Raw genomic sequence first — 20,488 nt, 5'->3', positions numbered from 1 at the left:
GTTTGAAAAATTAAGAAAGTAGATGGATCAAAACATAATTTAAAATCAGCTTTGATTAAACTTTATAGTAAAGGGCCAGTCAATAAGACGTCTGTGTATGACCAAATAATGACCAATTAGAGAAAAGTTGGTCAAATATTTCGGCGACTACCTCCGTACAATATAGAGTAATGTATATATTTCATATATTTGTGTTGGCCCATGGCGGGCCTCCATGGCGCCACAAGTATATTTATGATCATGACAGTTCCTTAAATCACTCCTTACCGCACCTCAGACCTCGATCTTTTTCGCCGGCGATTCATTGCACGTTTGCAGTCTCCGAGTTACGTAAGTGAAAATGATATAAATTATTATTAAGAGTATTATTTATTACTGTCATTTGTAAAGTGCTCATCTTATCAGTTAATTATTTTTGCCTTTTCTATGATACGAGTACTTTTTAAGGGGATTTTTTTTGGGACATATTGCACAAAAAGAGGCAATTAATGGGTTTTTTTTTTTTTTTTTTTTTTTTTTTCACAACTAAGGATTTTTTGGATTTACCTAATATACTTAATTAGGCATCCATCTGTTCTTGAACACGGTGATGCCTTTTTTCGTGCAAGATTACAATTTTGCAAACCTTCAATGCGTGAAACCGGGAAGACTCGGTTGATGCGTTCTATTAAATGTCTGTTCATAGGTTTTGTTTATATCATTTTGTATTTCTTTATTGAATGTAAATATGTTACAGTATATTAGACTGGTCCTGTATAGGAACATCTCAATTCGGCATAAACACCCACTATACGGCGAGTATGCTCTGCCAGACAAGTCAAAAGTATCATACTCGCTGTTCAATGTATACTCCCCGTATGGTGGGTATATGGTTTGAATTATTAACACCCACCATATGGGAAGGATTCATTGATATAGCAAGTATGGTACTTTGACTTTTCTAGTCAAAGTGAGTATACGCGCGTATAATTGTTGTTTATGCCGAATTGGTGGGTGTGTGTATAGACGTTCTCTATTAGGATGACACTGTATTTTGATGCATTTTGTGGAATGTTTGTAGATAGGTTTTGTTTATAGCATTTGTATTACTTTATTAGAATGACACTGTATTTCCATTTATGTATCACAACTAGATTTAAATCCCGTGTTAAACACGGGTGGAATAAAGAAAAAATTTGGATTTGTTTTCTTACACACTTGTATAGAAGAAATACCATGTTTTATTTGTTTTGTTTGCGATGAATTTGTTTAACGAAAGTAAATTGAAATTCGTTTTGAGTATGAATGAAAAGTTGTTTGTAACATAATATATAGCCTCAAATGTATACATTATTAGCCATCAAAAGGAATCAATCACACAACGGCCATCAAAAGTTCTAATCAAAATTGCAACTTTTCAGATATAGTTGGTGTGCACCCTTTTGTTCTCAACAATACCCGAAAACAAACAATTATTGTTCATGATGAAAACCCATATCTCATATCACTAGCCTTGTTTTGGGATCTAGTATTAACATGATTGTTGTGTTTTAATGCAGTACAATGGAACCTATTAATGCTCTGGACAATTCCCATGTTATTACAAGGCTATTGTCTATTGGCGTATGCTTCCTACTGTTTCGGTATCAATCAGTTGAGGAAATTATTTCTCTAGTGTTTGAGGAATTTAATTTCTACAAAGAACCAGGTTTACTTCAGTTTTGGAAATGCATCAGGTCTCTTGATTCAGAAGACATTGGGTGTAATCTTCTATTATTAGATGAACCTTTTAGATTAGCTGATCAAAACCATGAAGAAGTTTTGATGTACAGGAGGAAATCTCATGATAACGTTATTAGATTCGTTGGCACGCAAAACAAGGTCATCGGAAACTGGTTTGCTGGGCGTGCAGCTCAGACAGGAATTGCAGATCACAGGACAAAAGATCTTGTGCGTAGTCATCATTACCAACAATATGCTGAAGCAGCAGGCATGGGGCAGTGTGTTCTGCCTGTATTCTATGATGTGGGTGATAGGAAGGAACTCGCCGGAATCATTGAGCTAGTCACAAGTGTACCAAAAGAAAGTTATGTTGAGGATTTTAATCAGTTGGTGCACTTACTGCAGGTTGGTTTTTCCTTTTTATATATTTAGTCGCAACTTCATATTAAATGACCGCAGTCCCAAGATATCTTTGATATATAAATTATATAGTCTTACCCTATCTGCAAAGTATATCAGAGTACCCAAAACGAATATTTTAGATTAATTGCTGGTCTTATTTCATTTAATCACTTAGAGATATTTGTTTGCTTATTGTTACATCTGAAGAAAAAAACAAATCTTAGTGAAGTTCATAAAAATTATGTTTGCACTTACGGTAGTAGAATATCAGTAATTTGAGAGCTCCTTATTACTTGAAACATTTATATTCTGAAGATGGTTGTTACTATTTCCATTTTTTTTTGGTCAGTATCATTATATGACCTTAGATTATTCCTGCTTTTTATTACATTTTTACTAAACTTATCTGCACCTGTATGAAGTCAGAGATTTGGTTGTCTGTAATTCCAGTGATCCTGCTTCTATCCAATTTGATGGTGCTTAATATTTTGATTCTTATAACAAGAAATTTCTATCTACTTTCCAAAGTTCAGGGTTGTCGTTTACAACTTTGCTTTCGACCTCCTTTTCAAAGTTCAGGATTCGTTAACCCATTTTATAATCGGGTTCGGATATGGGATTACCTAAACTTGTCCCTAACCCGGCTGATTGCCTAACTTTTCCTCTTTGATTGATCGTCTACAAGTTCCCCAGCCCCCTATTGTCGAGTGTGAACAAACTCACTTCCCTAAAGTCAAAATACTTTTGTTATGGTTTTGCTTTGAAATCATCCTGAACTAGATATTTCTGTGAGATTGTTGTCAAACCTGATGTTATTACTAAACCCTTGCTGACTTTTGACTTATTTTATCTCAATACCAGTTGTTTAATGAATTCGTTTTTATACCCGTGTTTGCAGAGAATTCACAGAACCTTCTATTTACTACCACCATATTAATACAGCAAAAGAGTACGTACTAAAATGATACTTTCCTTGAGTTAATAGGGTAATGTTAGTTACAGAAATGTTTTTCAAAATTTCCATTTTCAGTTATCAAGCAAATGAGAAAGGTTTTTCATTTCTAGAAAGGGATTAATCACAGGAAGACCAACGTATTTTCTCATTTGTACACGGTTGCCCATTATAATTTTTTATTGATGAGGTTTACACACATACTTTTCTTTTTTGTACACGGTTGACCAATATTACCGACTATCACAGGTAAACCGGTCAACTTTGGGTCAACCGTGTACAAAAAAAAGTATGTGGGTAAACCTCATCAATAAAATATATGATGGGCAACCGTGTACAAATGGAAAAGTACGATGGTCTTTTCGTGATTAATAAAAAAAATAAGTAGTGATGTATGGCTAAAAAAAATATCTTATGGATGATCCCGCATACTTAATACATGTAAATCTTACTTAATAAAAAATGAATAACAACCAAATATTTCATACGAAACCCAAAATACAAAAATTTTGAACATTTTGACGTTGTGGATGTTGCATATCATTGCAACCCAATAATAATGAATGTTGGTGCCCGACCTCAAAACTTGTTTTTTCTTTGTAACGAGGTCTTAAGACCCGTGCGTTGTACGTCCGAGATGAATTATATTATTTTCATTTTTAACATGTGGTTTAAAAATGATCTATATTAGAACGATGTTGAGTTGTGTGTAAGAGTATAGTTATAATATGGACATAATTATGAAGATAGAATGTAAGGAAACAATTGACAATATAATATATAGTTGTGTTGATTAAAAAGTACATGTTTACGAACGTTGATTAAAAATTGGATTAATCACGAGAAGACCGACGTACTTTCCCATTTGTACACGGTTGCCCATTATACTTTTTTATTGATAAGGTTTACCCACATACTTTTTTTTTTGTACACGGTTGACCCAAAGTTGACCGGTTTACCTGTGATAGTCGGTAATATTGGTCAACCGTGTACAAAAAAGAAAAGTATGTGAGTAAACCTCATCAATAAAAAAGTATAATGGGCAACCGTGTACAAATGGGAAAGTACGTTGGTCTTCCCGTGATTAATCCCTTCTAGAAAACCCTTGAAAATTTTGAAAACGCGTTTAGCTGCACGCTTGAAAATAAAAAGTAGAAATACAGAGTTTTCTGTTTTCAGTTAAATCTATTTTGGAAAACTCACATTTGGACACATTTCCCTTGAAATTTTTCTAGAAAACACTTTTAGTTTTCTACAACTAAACGCACCTGTAGCTTTTACTAATACCAAATTACCAATTGACTGGTAGAAGAAGGTTTATTGGATAATGTTGTAACAGCATGATGAGTTTCACTAGACGTTGATGCTCAGATCGGATTGTTAATCCTTGTAGATCATGTTTGATCTATATGTAGCCTGTTTTGTCTTCTGTGCCCCTAGCTTTGTACATTCTCTATACATACATCTCTATTCCACCCATTTACTTATTTGCCAGAGTTTGACCGGGCTGATTTTGCAGTCTGAGTAGGGCTAACTCATATTGCCATCCCCCCAACTTATGAGTCGTGGCCGAGTAATCACCCAAGTTGGCCGACTTTTATAGCCTTGTTCTTTAGTCCTTTTAATATAATTTGTTTTGTTGTTGTTCCAATTTTGTTTCCTTAAGAGTTAAATCAGATATTGGATTAAACTACTTGTTTTCCTTATTCTAACTTGTTGGATTTCTCTGATATCTTCTGCTAGTACTACCAGAAACTCCCCGTGGGACCTCTATGGTCACTTTAAGAATAGAGATAATTTTTTGAATAGGTTCAAGTTTTTTATTAGCTATAGTGGGTCTGCGTTCAATGCTTATGTGGTATAGATGTCTACCATGACGAAGTGCTTTATATTTTACTTTCTTTTAGCCTCAAGTTTGAATGCATATATTTGGAACTCATTTATAAAGCTTTTGAAAGGTTTATGCACAGGAAAACAGTAGGTTATCATTGTGGATGCTTATGTACTCATGAAAGTGTTGGATTCATATTACCTAAAATATTTTAGCTTTTTTGGTAGGTTTCTGCGAAAACATAACTGAAGGTTTGCTTTGGTTTGCTTTACTCCTTTGCAGCGTAGGGGCTTAAAATCCAGTTTTATGGGGAAGACGATAAAAGTTCAATATGATCATATGATCAAGTTTAACCTGCCCTTTTCAGCCAAGTTCACAGACCTGCTGACAGAAGTGACAAAGAGGTTCCACGAATTAAAGAACAAACGTGTATGTATCAAGTACAAAGACACTAAAAGCAACCAGCTGATTTCAAGTGATGCAGACCTCCAGAAATGCATGAAGGAATCCAGTTCAAATGGGGAAGCATTTATCAGAATGTTTGTTGAACATGTAGATGGTACTTGCGATTGCACGTAGGAGAAGGTTATTTGATCATGACATCTGCAAAATCCAAATAGTGGGAAAATAGCTTTTGACCGACCATCTTGAAAACTTCTCTACCTAATTTTGGCATCATCAGCATTTTTACTTTACTTATCTAGCCTTAAACCACCTTCTTTTAGTCGTACATCACCAAATATGTTTCATAGTATTGTACAATACTATATCTTAAAACAGATTTGATGGTGTACGTCCAGTAAAAGGTGGTCTTTAGATCATCATCCATATGATTTGGATGCTGGTACTCCATGTTTTTCACGCCAACTATAGATATGATAGATGCTAACACATGATCATGGTGAACAAAGAAATTATGTTAAACAATGAAAGCTTACCAACTAAAACAGGTTCCCGTTTGTCAATAGAGTTGTTGGCTCAATGGTAAGGTCTTTGACCTTGGGAAATCCATCTGGTTTCATATCTTACTTCTCACATTTACGGGGATGGATAAATCAGGGCTTTTTGAAGGTCTTGGGTTCCCCAAAAAAAAAGAAAAAAAGAAGACAGGTGTCCATTCGAATACTGAGGTACAGGCGGCAAGGCAATGAAATATTGGTACTGATTGGAAGAATAAGCATATATGTTAACCAAGAAACACAAACTGATTTGCTGGGTCATAAATGTATATATGGTGCTGTTTATTTGTTGCTTTATGAGTTGAATAGTGGTCTCCTTGGGCATGTCATTACTTATTAGTATTAGTTGTTCGTACCTTTGCTAACCATAGCTAGATTTACGGGGCAAGTCGTCTAGGATTATTTTCTTCATGTAAATTTACATCATTTTCATGCTACATCTCTTGATGTTCAAATGTTGACCACCTTACGGCACGAATTATGCTTCAGCATCGTTTTTCTGCCATTATTAACCAAATTTTCAATTTTATTGTACGAAGACATTGTGGAATGAGGGAGAGCAGCTCGATCAACAAAGAAGAATAGTAGCAAACACTAGTTTAAGGATATATATATAACAACGATATGGAGTTATAGGGGAAGACTGAGATCCAAGATACAAAAGGAACTTCCATAACGTGGCGAGTCGACATTATATCTGATTGCTCCCAAGACATGTTTATAATCTGCCGCTTCACTGTCTTTATTAACCGGCATCTTTAGTACCTCTGTTTCACTTGTGTCACATAGTGGCAAAAAAAAAACTCTATAATGTACTCGACATCCGTTCAAAACTCTTCAGATAGATAGCCATACAGGTGGTTAATCCACTCATGCGAACAAAGGGGGCCAAAGGGTATTTGTCTTCATTAAGTTATGTAACGTTCAAACAAATCTATGATCAGTCTTTAAACACTATTCGCGTACCGCGTGTTGATATATACATATTACATATATGGGAAAAAGGGTATATAAGGCTGTGCAACACCTAAGCTTAGGTGTGGAACCCCTCACATAATGCATGAGCCCCATGATTTTTATAGATTAAAAAAAAACAATATGTGAGTGTTCCACACCTAACCTTAGATACCTAATAGCCTTATAATCTCATCCCCATATATATATATATGTTACTTTATAATAATAATAATTATAATTATAAGTTATATAACACAAATGAGGGTAGTATAAATTATATAACTTATTTATAAACAGTAATTATTATAAAAGGTAATTGTATAATCTAACTGATCATTTTAAGGATGACTTGTTTTGACCCGGGTCCATTTTGACCTGAACCCGATATGACCCAAACTCAAATGATACTATTTTCAAGATGGGTCGTGTTGAGCCGAACTCATTTTCACCAGAACCTCTTTTGATCTGTCACCCAACCGATCCAACTGGTATGGTTTGTCACTACCTCTAGTGACATGACTGGTGGGTCCAATATAATCAACAGGGTATCTTTGAAGGTTGAATAAATTTTAAAAAGACGATTGGGGTCTAATTAACATAGTATCTGTAAATTCAACCCGACTTAAAAAGACAGCCTTTATTTGGGGGTTTAGTTAACATGGCATTTTTGCAATTCAAATAGATTTAAAAACACCAGTATATGTAAAGCTCTAAAGATAACTTTTTAAGGGCTGAATTAACGGAGCATAAGAGGCGACAATTTGGCAAAGGCAAAAGGCACAGTGAAGATCTTTTTTTAGATTTGTGTTTCTGACCATTATATATGTAAAATACAAAAAGTACCTTAATTTGTAATAACAGTGTCGACATGATCACCCCCTTCCTAGCTAAATGTGTCCATGATTTTATTATTATCACATACACTAAGTCATTTTCTGTTTGACGCACTTTCAATATTAATAAACATTACTTACTTTAAACATTGATACACAAATATATCAAAACACTGAATAAGGAAATTAACACAGTCCAGGCTAGGCCCTAACTAATAAGCATAGAATTGACAAAAGCAACAACTGAATATATATAATATATATGCGTTTGCTAGCTGCCTATTCGATAAACATATATATATAATGATTGTCCACGGACCACTGGCGAACTTGACCTGGTATGAATGCAAGCTTATTTGGAGTAGGTCATTTGTTGTCTACATCATTGACCTGAAAAGTTTTCTAGTTCAATCTTTCAAGAGTGCATTAATTCCTTATTTGTCACAATCTCCACTAACCCTGTTACATCCTGGTTGCTAAGTTCTCTTTCTGCAAAGAAAAGAAAACAAGAAATATTAGATGCATATATATATACAGATGATATATTAAAAGAAGATACATAGCTTACCTTAAGCAATCTGCAGATTCTATTGAACTCCTTTGCATAACTTTGTTGTGGGATGTCTGTAATAAGCTCAATGACTCCAACCAAAACCGTATCATCATAGACGGGGACAGCTAACTGGCCCATAATAACGTCCTTATCGGTGTAGCTGTTCTGTTCCTTAACAACCCCTGACCGAGCTGCTTGTCCTGCGAATGAATACAAGCCATAATTTGGTTGTCGTTCATTCAAATAATAACAATTGTTTTGGAGACATTCCTCCCTATAACTTAAGACCCCTTCGTCGTCGTCGTCTTGAGTTGATTGGAAAGGTTGATCTTTGATGGTAAGATACTTGGAATGTGCTTTCCAGTATTGAATTAGTGAACCTGAACTTCCTTGGAAGTTGAACTTGTAGATAATATTTTCGATCTTGGACTGCATTTTTTGAGAGCTAATTAAAGAATTATATGGACTGGGGTTGGAAAGTATATGGTCTGAATTTGGACTTGGTGTTTATATATATAGAGGTTAGCTTATGACTAGAAACTTATTTGAAGGTCCAATTAACAGGGAATCTTTGAAGTTCAAATATATCAAATGAACCTTATTTGGGGGTCAAGTTAACCGGACATTTAAAAAGACTTTTATTGGGGGTTCAATTAACATGGCTTTTTTGCAATTCAAATAGAATTTAAAACACCAATATAAGCTTTTAAGTACGTACATGATCTTATTTTAGATTTCTGTTTTATCAGACAATCATCATTATATTTATAAATAAAATCTATTATCCTTCTGTAATATATATATCAACGTAGTTACAAGAAACTTCAACCTTTATATACATGTTGGTAAAATATATTCCAGTGAAAAACAATATATTTAATACAAATTTGTATATGCAAATGCATTTATGTGAAATACATATAATAATCATGTTCAATGATATAAATAAAATATGTTAACGTTATGACTCATTAACGCTAAAAAAAACTTTAACTTTATATGTGGTTGAAGATATTTCAATGACAAAAATAAATGGCATACAAATTTGTATATGCTCTTATATATATATGGTTTTAACTATAAAATTTCAATGAGAATAAGTAGGTGTGTTTAAGTTTTATGTGTTAAATAAACTATACCCTTAAAAGTCTAAAACTTAAACCTTTGTGTGTCCTTACTTGAGTTGTTTCATCAGTTATTTGGTTGTTTTCTATATAAAATTAAGGGATAAGTGTCCAGAAATGCAGACAATTAATACTTAAAAGTTATTGTGTGTACGAACTCTAGGTCAACTTTATTGTGTTCACGAAACTTGAACTTTTGTTTATTGTGTATATAAAACGGGATTATGGCTATGTGGGACCGGTTACTTTCACGTTGACTGCTTACGTGGCATGCACACAATAACTTTTTGGGATTAGTTTATACATACAATTAAAAAAAATTATTTTTTTTCAAACTCGCCGGAAACTGCAAATACTCGCCGGAAAATTTAAAAATCCGATTAAACCTTCGTTTCTTCGAATTAGACCACGAAATTCGCACCAAAATACTCAAAAATCAGCCGCGAACAAACCCTTAACAAAAGTTAAACCAATTGAGACTCGTCGGAAAATTCACCAACTCGCCGGAAAAATTAAAATCACCAGAACTTTGTTGTTTATTCGAGTTTCGACTTGAAACCAACACCAAACTGCTCAAAATTGTTGTCCGAAACTCGAAGAAACAAAAAGATTATGGTGATTTTAAATTTTCCGGCGAGTTGATGAATTATCCGGCGATTCTTAATTGGTTTAACTTTTGCCGAGGGTTTGTTCGCGGCTGATTTTTGAGTATTTTGGTGCCAATTTTGTGGTCTAATTCGAAGAAACGAAGTTTTAATCGGATTTTTAAGTTTTCCGGCGAGTATTTGCAGTTTCTGGCGAGTTTGAAAAAAAATAATCTGTTTTTTTTAATTGTGTGCATAAACTAATCACAAAAAGTTATTGTGTGCATAAACTAATCCCAAAAAGTTATTGTGTGCATGTCACGTAAGCAGTCAACGGGTCAACATGAAAGTGGTGACCGGCTAACTTTTGACCCGGACACTTTTGCATGCTATAGGACTATTGAACAAGTTTCCTGAATACAATAAAGCTGACCTAAAATTTGGGCACACAATAACTTTTGAGCATTAGTTGGCTGCATTTCTGAGTACTTATCCCTAAAATTAATAACCTTTTATCAGGTCCTCTATTCATATAATATCTTTGAAAAGAAACCCTTATAAGTTGTTTTCAAACATACACATACAAAAGTTAAAGATTGCGGTTCACATGGGTCGCTAGTTAGAGAGAAAAAATTCGTCTATAAGACTAAAAGATTCCTAAACATTTACGTACTTTTTGTTAAAGATGGTACCCATGACCATTTGTTCCTTTTGCCCTCCGTTGACGATGTCAAGTTTGTAGTCAAGTTTTGATTGTTTACGTGTAATCTAGCTATATTTATACTACATTATAAAGTATCTAATTCTCTACAATTTCTTTAATTTTTTAAGAGAAAATTTGATCTATCTAAATTATCTCTCTCTTTTATTCACTATTTTATTTATTTTCAGCATACTTTTTATTTCATGTAATAATATATTTACAACATATGTCATTCAACCCTTAAAATAACTACATTCTTATATTTTAGATTAATTAATTTTACATTAATAATCACACCACTACCGTCACCACCAATAATGCCACCGCCGCCACTACCACTATCCGTCACCATTGTTGAAACTACATAACATCATCGTACAAGCATACATAAGTAGTGTTGTATAAACCAGTTATCCTTGTTTCTCAGATAATAGAATTGATTAGCCTAGTTTTTCCTTTTTAATTATTCATTATATTAAACATCTTTATATGATATACAAATACCTTTATTAATATTAACTAGAGGGGCACTCGCACTATCCACTGGTGATAGTGTTGATGAAAGCGGCGGTGTAGTGACAGCGAAAGCGAATGGTGGTGCTGGTGGGGTGAGTAGTGTAGGTGATGCGGTCCAAATGTGAAAGAGCAAACTATTTTGTATTTAAAGGCTCAAAATCGTATAACTAATTAAGGTTGTTTCAGTTAAATGGTCATAACAATAGTAAAAATGAGGAGCCCATTTTTGTACAAACTACCATAAAGGCATCGTTTCTGCCCAAACCTGCTTGATTCTATGTGTTTTAGACCTTTTGTGCATATTTTTGATTTTGTTAAACTTTGTTTTTTGGCCTAGTTTTCGGCCCGATTGTGTTTCAAGGCTCATTCAAAGTTTGTCTTTCATTTTCTAGAGTAAATTACATGAACCATCCTTGTGGTCTCATCATGTTTTCACTATCCATTCCTCGTTGGAAATGGTTGCATAAACCATCCCTATAAGAATAAACTAATCACACAAACAGTCATTCATCCAACTTAAATGATTAAATTACCCTCTTTTCAATATTATAATAATTATTTATATCTTTATAAAAAAAAATTAAACTATAATGAAACTTTATCTTTTTCTTACCCATCTATCCTCAAATATTTCTCTAACAATGGATGGATAGTGATAAAATGAACAGACCACAATACGGTTTATGTAATTTACTTTTCATTTTATGTTCATGTAAATCTTGTGAGATCATAAGGTTGTCACTCAGGTCGACCTTATTAAAGTTCACGTGTTTGAAAATTTCTGAAAACTAACCCGACTCAATCAATGCAATGGTTTAAGATTTCCACCTGGGCCCGGGTCAACCCGATTAATACATGGGTTGGCGTGCAGGTGGACAAGCTAAATAAGTAATTAGGTTTTAGGTCAAGTGGGTTAAATAGTAAATGCTTTCAAGTGGGTTGATTTAAATCAAGTGGCACAAAATTAATCTGTTAAGGGTCAAGTGGCTTGACAGGTCAAATGAATTGGTTTTGTGTTAAGTGGGTGGTGTTAATTGAGTTATTTGGGTTGGCACATCAAAAATACTAAACCTGGTTTTTTTCAAGATGGGTTTTGGGTTGGTTCAAGTATGGAGGACGAGGGTTATACTATTGTATAGACTGCTACATGTGTTGAACTTGTTATATTTACATTTATCTTGGTATATCATTTATTTAGTTTATATTTTAGAGTATACAATATGTTTAAAGACAACTTTGTTTTTTGTACCAAGTATTAACTATTATTAGTTGTTAGTTATAAAAGTTTAATAGATCTATTTTCGGTTCCTTAATTTATATAATATTTTGAAATGAACGATCTTTGTACCTCCCCCCCCCCCCCCCCCCCTTTAAGTATAGACGAGCATTTAGTGAACCACAAACATTCTTGTAAAAATGTACAGACCATATAGACTATTCTTGGAATTAATCATAGAATTTGTGCAAAGTCATTTGCACCCTTATTAAAAAGGTAAAGATTCGGAATTATATGTTAAGGATACCGTCTATATCACTATATGGGCATTTGTACCTTATACTTTTTAAAGGAAGCAATGGATAAATGGTTAATATCTCCCATGCGGATGCTCCCACGCCGATTTGACTCTTGGCAATGCCCTAAAGAGTTTGCTCTCCATGTGTTAGATGTGTATAGCATTGCTAAAGCCCCCCAACACATTTGCACGTGGCATGATTCGAACCTGAGACCCCTCAAGAGGAAAGCTCATGGGCTTTTGGCCAGAGGTTCAAGTATTCACGAGGTGCAACTTATTAAGGTTCATATAGTTATAGCCTTCTAGTTTTCAATTCCAATTGATTCAAAATGTTGCAAATGCAAGTTCAAAGGTTTAAGATTATTAGGTTCCATAGTCATCTTTTTGCATTTAGTAAATCAAAAAGGCACCTTTCCTTTCTGACTTTCTCAATTTTAATTCAAGCTTTTAACCATTATATATTTATCATTTCTCCTAAAAAAATCTAGGCGCAATTTCAAATTATTTAGCTTTGTATAATTCTATTTCAGAGTATGTTCCATAGTGAATGGGGGTTTGAACAATAAAGAATTAGCCTAATGGTAAAACAAATACTTTGTGACCTTAAGGTCTCAGGTTCGATCCCCGTTGGGTACAAAAATTAATTCTTTTAAGGTACCTGTTACCAATGAAGCCTATACCCATATGTGAAATTCAAATACGCGGGTTCGATCCTTCGGGGTGCCCAGATCATGTGGGGATTAGGATGGAGGTATTTTACCGGCATCATATGGCTCATACGAGGTGGGTCGATGGGTATCCAATTGTGATACCGGGGTTAGGGTTCCCCCATTACCCTTTTTGAATGGGGTTTGATGAATCTGGATTTTGAACGAGGTTTTTCATACGTGCTTTGTGCGGGACTAATTGATTATGAAGCGTTGGGATAACTCCACTTAGGTGGGTTGACCATGGTATCTTCTAAATTTACTATGTGGGCTCTGGAAGTGAGTTTTTTCCAAAGTCTCGAGTTCGAGTCTTGGGTTTCTCATTTCAAGGTATTTTTCATGAGGAGGGGTTGAAGGTCCAGCAAATCGATAGTTAAAATTGCTTCCAGCACATCTTAATCGAAACTAACTTTACAAAGAAGAAAGAAAAAGAGTTTGTCAAATTGGAACTTCTGAAAATTAAAGATACATGACAAAAATCGAAAAGAAAAACTGTTAAAAGAAAAACTCCGAAAAGAACAAAAAAGTTATGGCTAATAATGATTAGACTTTTTGACAAAATTTAAAAGTCATTATATATTTCTTTAATTTCATTTTAGATGTTTTAGTTTTACATGTTGAATCTGTTATATCCATAATTGATCATATATTTTTGGTTATATCATATAATATTGATGTAAAATATATTAATGAATTTATATTTTCATTGATATGATTTATCGAATATTAAATAATACAAATAAATATATCTACAATCAAATTCAAAAGAAATTCTAAAATCACTATAAAACATTTAAATTGAAACGATTGAATAAAACTTTAAACATAAGATGTTAAAGTTAAAGAGTACCTAGGGAAGAGGGATGAAATTCGGTTTGTTGTATACAAGCACATCTCCCCCAATACATTCATTGCATTAGCATATAAGCAAAATTTCATCTCAATATATTCTCTTTCGATTCACACTGATACTTAATACGTTTAATATATTGCAATACTCACCATTTAAATTAATAAACACGGTGTATTACTGAAATTGTTTGTGAGAAAAAAAATTTAAAAAAACGAAGAAGAAGAAAACACAGCCCAAAGAAATCATGGTTACCACTTACCACCACAATTATCTCTAATACATTTTCAGTATATTAAACTCTCACGGGTGTTCAAGTGTATTGTATTCCAATACACTAATACCATGAGTGCTCTAACAACAAATTCGTATAAAAGAATTTGAACCTTAAATAAAATAAACGTCAATTTACATAGCTTCGGTTTGTTAACTTATGTTTATAAACATTTCAAAATTAACTCGTAAACATCTGTTGATCATTATATACATATATAAATTTATGCTCTTGTAATCTATATCTGTATTCATTAGAATTTGTTTTTTAGAAAATAAGGTTTGAATAGTTAGATGGATGTTAGGCCGAACCATATATGTTAACAACAACTTGAAGGGGTGAGGGATTGACTTCACGACTTTCATACTTCACCAAATTACCACATCACTATTTATGTAATAAAAACCAGCCTATATAGCACCGAAACGGGTACGGAAACGATACAGGAACAGGGAAAGACAAAACTGAAAAATCAAGGATATGGTACGGCAATAAAAAAAAATACAAATGTAAATTATATCAATTTTTATAGAGAAATACTTGAGACTCGAGAGAATATGTATAATTGTATAATACATGCTTGATCAGTGATCACTAATTGAATGTTTACTGTTTAATAATTGGTTTTGAAATAGAAATAAATTAATGTTGATCAAATTATATATAATATTAACCTGTTTGTGTTTGGGGAATAGAAAAATTCCATTAAAACCTTGATATTAATTAGAAACCGTATGAAAACTTCAAAGAAACGTTTCGGTATCTATGGAAAATTCAAGGGAACGTTTCATATGTGTTTCGTATGCGAAAATGTTTCCATGGAGTTTGGGAAACGGACACGGCTACCTGTTTGGAGTTTCGGTGCATCATAGAAACCAGCAACCCCTCCGAACTTCTAATTACAATTATCAATCAATAAATATAAAAGATAAAAACAAAATTTAAACTCAAATAAATATGGATCTTCGATTAAACGTAAAAACGTTGTTCAACAATTGCAAGTAACATTCAAAACGACCCTATGACATGTTCACTACCCAAGCGGGTGTTGATAGAATTAGCTACTCATAATGGAAAGATAAAAACAAGCAATAAAGTATGAAAACATAATATACTGAATGTTGAAATCAATCCAAGAATGATTAAGAATTGTAAACGATAATGAAATCAATCTCCAATCGAATTCTTGATCTTCAAAGGTGTTAAACGGAAGAAAAACTCCTTCAAAGTGTTTGAAAATCGGCTGGAGTGAATGGTAGCCCGGCTAGGGTTTTTTAATTTGGTATTTATAAGTCTTCAAAAGTCAAAGCTGGGTTGTCCAGCAATATGGCCGAGACCACACCAAGGTACCTACATGGCCATCTGTTGAAATTTCAATCTGCCACACGATATCGCCGAGAACACTTTTGGTCTCGTAGGTATTGACTTCCAGAGTGCATTATAAGCTTGTTTCAACCTTAAAACTTCTTTGCAAAACTCCTTCAGCTCAAGTAAACTCCCAAATCAACGTTCTATGCTATTTTCACTCAATGTACCTGTTATGAACCTAAAAGCACTAGCACATACCATAAATGCACTAAATGTATACTAAAACGACTCAAAAACTATACGAAAGCGACTAAATTCATTGTGAGAAATGGGTATAAAATACGACACATCACCACCGAATTTCCTTTTTCCTCACGTTTTGAACCTCTGCATCTTTCTTCTTGATTCATATCTTGCGGATCTCTAATCGTTCATCAAAGGTGGGGAGTGATTGGAAAGAGTAGTGTAAATTCAATATTATATGGTAACTCTTTTGGTGAATTAATGTGTTATCTTTACAATGGTGTATTAATTATGTTTTTTCTAGCAACTTGCTAGCATGAAATAAAATCATTCTGTGTTGTTTTTTTTTTTTAATAAAAAAAGGTACATCTATATTTTGAAGTCGAAATAATTGGAAGTTTGAAAAGCGAAAGCTATTTGGATGCTTTTTTTCCTTTAATTCTGGAAATTAGTGCGTAATGGGTGGGTGGGCGGGCCCGACCCATGACCTTTTACCATGGAAACGGAGATACTCGCCACTTTACCATGCTTTCTTTAAGACCAACTATTTCATTTAATAAAATGTACTAATTTAGTATGTATATATATAGTCTTACTATGGATGGCGATGATGGTAAACCATAAGGTGGATCGAGGTGATGGTTCTGATATGGCTCGGATAACAGATAAAATGAGAAATAGTTTATGTTTAGAATCACCAACGCGGCCGCTTTCCGGTGAATCCACATACCTTACCTTACCTCACTTTGGGCTTCTGAAAGAGGAGAGCCGAATGAAGAACATGTAGTCTCTACATCAGTACACTATTCTCTTCCCACAATCTCCGGTTACGTTTTATTTTTTTTTTTCTTTCTATTTTGTTCGGGTTTTACTTATCATAATGATATGGATTGTTATTAACATGCATACGTGGTTGTATATTTGATCATAAAATTGAAAAGACGGATTTTAATATAACGATTATGACAATTTTGTATATGCATACTAAATACAACTCTTATTAGCAAAATCACATGCTCACGGTGTTCTTAAAAAATGTCATATGTATTTTTGTTTATTTGAAATGAAAAATAAATGTCATATGTATTAGTTATACTTCTACTTGTCTCTATTTAAAGGAACTCAAGCCACTTACGTGGCATCACCTTAATGCAATTCAACTTATAAATTTTACTTTTATTTATCGAGACGTTACAACATTTAATCAATATTTTATATTATTTTTATTATAAAAAATATCTACAAACAGTAATATATATATATATATACATATATTATTTTTCTTTTTATTTGTTAAAATTCTTGAATTTGAATTGAACAATTAGTTTTTATGTATATTTTCAACTTTGAAATTATAAACTTTTATGAGTTAAATATATGAATATCTAATAATGATAATGTTGTAAGTCTTGTGTCTACTGTTGGACACGAGTCTTAAGTCCAATAAACCCTTATCTATACTATATTATAAAGTAAAAATGCCCTATATTTTCAACATTGAATTTAAATTTTCAATATTGATTTTAAGTACTTCCCTAAAATGACTCTCATATCTATTCTATATTTACCTAAAATAACTATAATACCTTTTATCTCTCATCAAATCTCAACCAATCATTTTTTTTCTCTCTCCTCCATAAATCATTTATTCCTTCAATTCATTCAAAATCTTTTATCTCAAAATTCGTACATCGATAAATCATAAAAATTATATGAGTGTTCTTAAAACTTCATGCTCTTTCATTAGATTTGTTATTCGATATACTTTCGACCAATTTTTAAATTCGAGGACGGAGCCCGTACAGCTAAGACATTTGACTATCATACTGTATAACATATCAACTACTATGACCTATCACACTTTATGACCTATCACACTTTATAACATATCACACTCTATGACCTGGCTATCACTCCCACCATTTCAGCACCGCAACGCACGAATATTTGCTCTCGTAATACATTAACCCAACAATGAGAAATAGTTATAATATCAATATACCCCTTAAATTTATGTTAACTATCTTAAATATGAGGAATTGATACACTTATTAATTTATTAAGTTTCTATCATTTTAATTTATTTATACTTTATATTTCTTACTTTTTATTTAATTATGAAAATAGTAATATTTTTTTATTTTTCGGAACATCAATGAGTACTTTAATTTCAATCATTTTTTTTTATAGAAATTAACATATAACACCTCGCACACTATGTGTTGTCATCGTTACATGGTGCGGTCACCCATCTAGTTAAAACAAAATTTTAACTATGAATTAGAAATCAACATTATAATAAATATTAAAAAATTCAAATAAAAATTAACTTTGTATTACCCATATTAATTATTTCTTACACAGCTATTACAGACATGATGCTGACATGTGTCAGTACCAAACAATTTGAAACATTGCGACTATCGGGCATTGCACAAGCTCACTTATCTGTAATATCTTGTAAAGCCCCAATTTCATGGACAGATAATTGAAAATTTCAATTTGTCTATCACTAATCTAAATATCTTTACGTAATACGCCAAAGTGAAATCTTTTACACAATGATTCTTTCGACTCTTAAAATAATTGTATTTTCTTTTTTTATATCAATTACCTTTACATAAATAACTATACATCTGCTGCCGCGCGCCACCGCTACTTGTCGTTGCCCCATCATTACACCGCCTCTACTTTGCGTTGATACCTTTCTAGTAGTTAATATTATAATAACACGGTAGCCGCACAATGTGACGGTAGTCGTGGCGGCGACATTGTGGTGGTGGGGGCGACTATTGATGGAGGAGGAGGCGACGAGTGGTGTAGATAATTAATTTAAAAGTAATTGATTTGATAGGTTAATGGACATATTTTAAAAAATAAATAATTGATAATGTAATTTAATCATTAATGTTAAGTGGGTAGTCAGTAGTATATGTAGAAATATTTTAAGGGTCTAAAGTGAAAATTTTACATATTTTTCAACATTTTTAAAAATAAAGTATTGTTTTTACTTACAAAATAGTATAGATGTAGATAAGTTTAGTATGTCTTGTAAAATTGTGAATTTACTACTTGGCTAGTATAAATCAGTCAACTAAGCTACAAGTTGATTTAACCTAGTTGTTTGTGGCTTTAGCTACTTAAACGGAAGTTACATAAAATGGTCACTAGTCCTCGAAATCATCAACATAACAAGATAATAGGTAGTCTTTATCCTTTTGATTTGGTTCCTCTGAACTATAGGTTTCGAGCTGAGATCCAGAAATGATCAGCAAAAAGAACAAATTGTTTTAAAAGTACTTCAATAACTTGCAAACCACGTCTTTTGAACCTAAAACTTGGCAAAAAATCTATTGTGGGGTCTCCGTTATCTTTTAGACGAAATCTTACGTTTAAAAGTAAACGGAGGCTCCCGAACAGATGTTTTCCGAAGTTTTAGCCAACAAAAGACGTAGTTTGCAAGTTATTGAACAAAAAAACTTTGGAAGAGATGGTTAATCTGTATACGTGACAATCGACGTAAGCATTTACATCAACGTTATCTTCCTTATAATATAGTATAATCAATACGTATACAAAAGTAGTAACGTTGAAATTATGTAAGTTTAAGTTGTAAATACATGATAATGATATAAGAATTCTCGTCAAACTAATTATAATTATTTTGATGAGCCAAATAACCGAAGATCATACTCACATCTTATTTTAAAGTAAATTATGTCACATCACTTTATCCTGTAGGGAGATTATCTTGAAGCAAAACATAAACCATCTTATACAAAAAAAAAATGTTTTATAAATTGCAAACTACTAAACTTGGCAAAAACATATGTCGGGGGGCCTCCGTTAACATTTAGACGGAATAGACAGGACATTTCGTCTAAAATAACAGAGACCCCACAATAATTTTTTTTTTGCCAAGTTTTAGCCCACAAATGATGTATTTTTTGTTACATCCCCATAAAGCTATTTGTTACAAATTAGAGTACTTTCAATATAATTTGCCCCAGCAAAAACTACAAGATAAGATTAAATATGCGTTAAAACCAGGGCCCTACCAATAAGCTTAATGGGCTAGGCAGTTGCTTTAGGCCTTAGGGCATCACAAGTTAAAGGCCTCCAATTTTGGGCTTATATTATGTGTACTAGTTTAATTTTTAAAGATGGTTATTAGTAATGGGCTCATCATATTCCACTCAGCTTTGAAAATCTATATATTTCCATAATGGGCTTCGTATGCCAATAGTGTTAGGCAGTTTTAAAATTAAGATTTTTTTTTTTTATATATATTTAGAGATCGATGGTCTCAAATCCGGTTAAAGGATGTAGTATTTTGTTAAAAAGAATAAAAAAAGCCCCCAAAATTGTTCCTGCTTAGAGCCACCAAAAAAAACTTAAGCCGGCTAAAACGCCTAACTTTTCGCGAGCAACGTGTTCTTGTTCAGTTTTGGTATCCTCGTGCCGTTGGGAAGCACCG

General features: G+C 33.0%; 1 protein-coding gene across 1 annotated transcript; it reads left to right on the top strand.

The window, feature by feature from the left end:
- The first annotated feature begins 277 nt into the window (after nucleotides 1–277).
- On the top strand, nucleotides 278–6,311 carry LOC122582198. Its single transcript, XM_043754556.1, has 3 exons — nucleotides 278–330; nucleotides 1,539–2,106; nucleotides 5,169–6,311. Exons 2-3 carry the CDS (start codon nucleotides 1,543–1,545, stop codon nucleotides 5,463–5,465), a joined length of 861 nt encoding a protein of 286 aa, XP_043610491.1. The 5' UTR covers nucleotides 278–330; nucleotides 1,539–1,542; the 3' UTR covers nucleotides 5,466–6,311.
- The last annotated feature ends 14,177 nt before the right edge of the window (nucleotides 6,312–20,488 follow it).

This window comes from Erigeron canadensis, chromosome 9 (assembly GCF_010389155.1).
Source record: "Erigeron canadensis isolate Cc75 chromosome 9, C_canadensis_v1, whole genome shotgun sequence".
NCBI classification, from domain to species: Eukaryota; Viridiplantae; Streptophyta; class Magnoliopsida; order Asterales; family Asteraceae; genus Erigeron; species Erigeron canadensis.
This window is presented reverse-complemented; position numbering and strand designations above follow the sequence as displayed.

Excerpts from the sequence above, each read along its gene's own strand:
- LOC122582198 (XM_043754556.1), top strand. The coding sequence starts at position 1,543 with ATGGAACCTATTAATGCTCTGGACAATTCCCATGTTATTACAAGGCTA. Across the intron at positions 2,107-5,168 it reads AGTTGGTGCACTTACTGCAG|CGTAGGGGCTTAAAATCCAG; the intron begins GTTGGTTTTTCC and ends ACTCCTTTGCAG.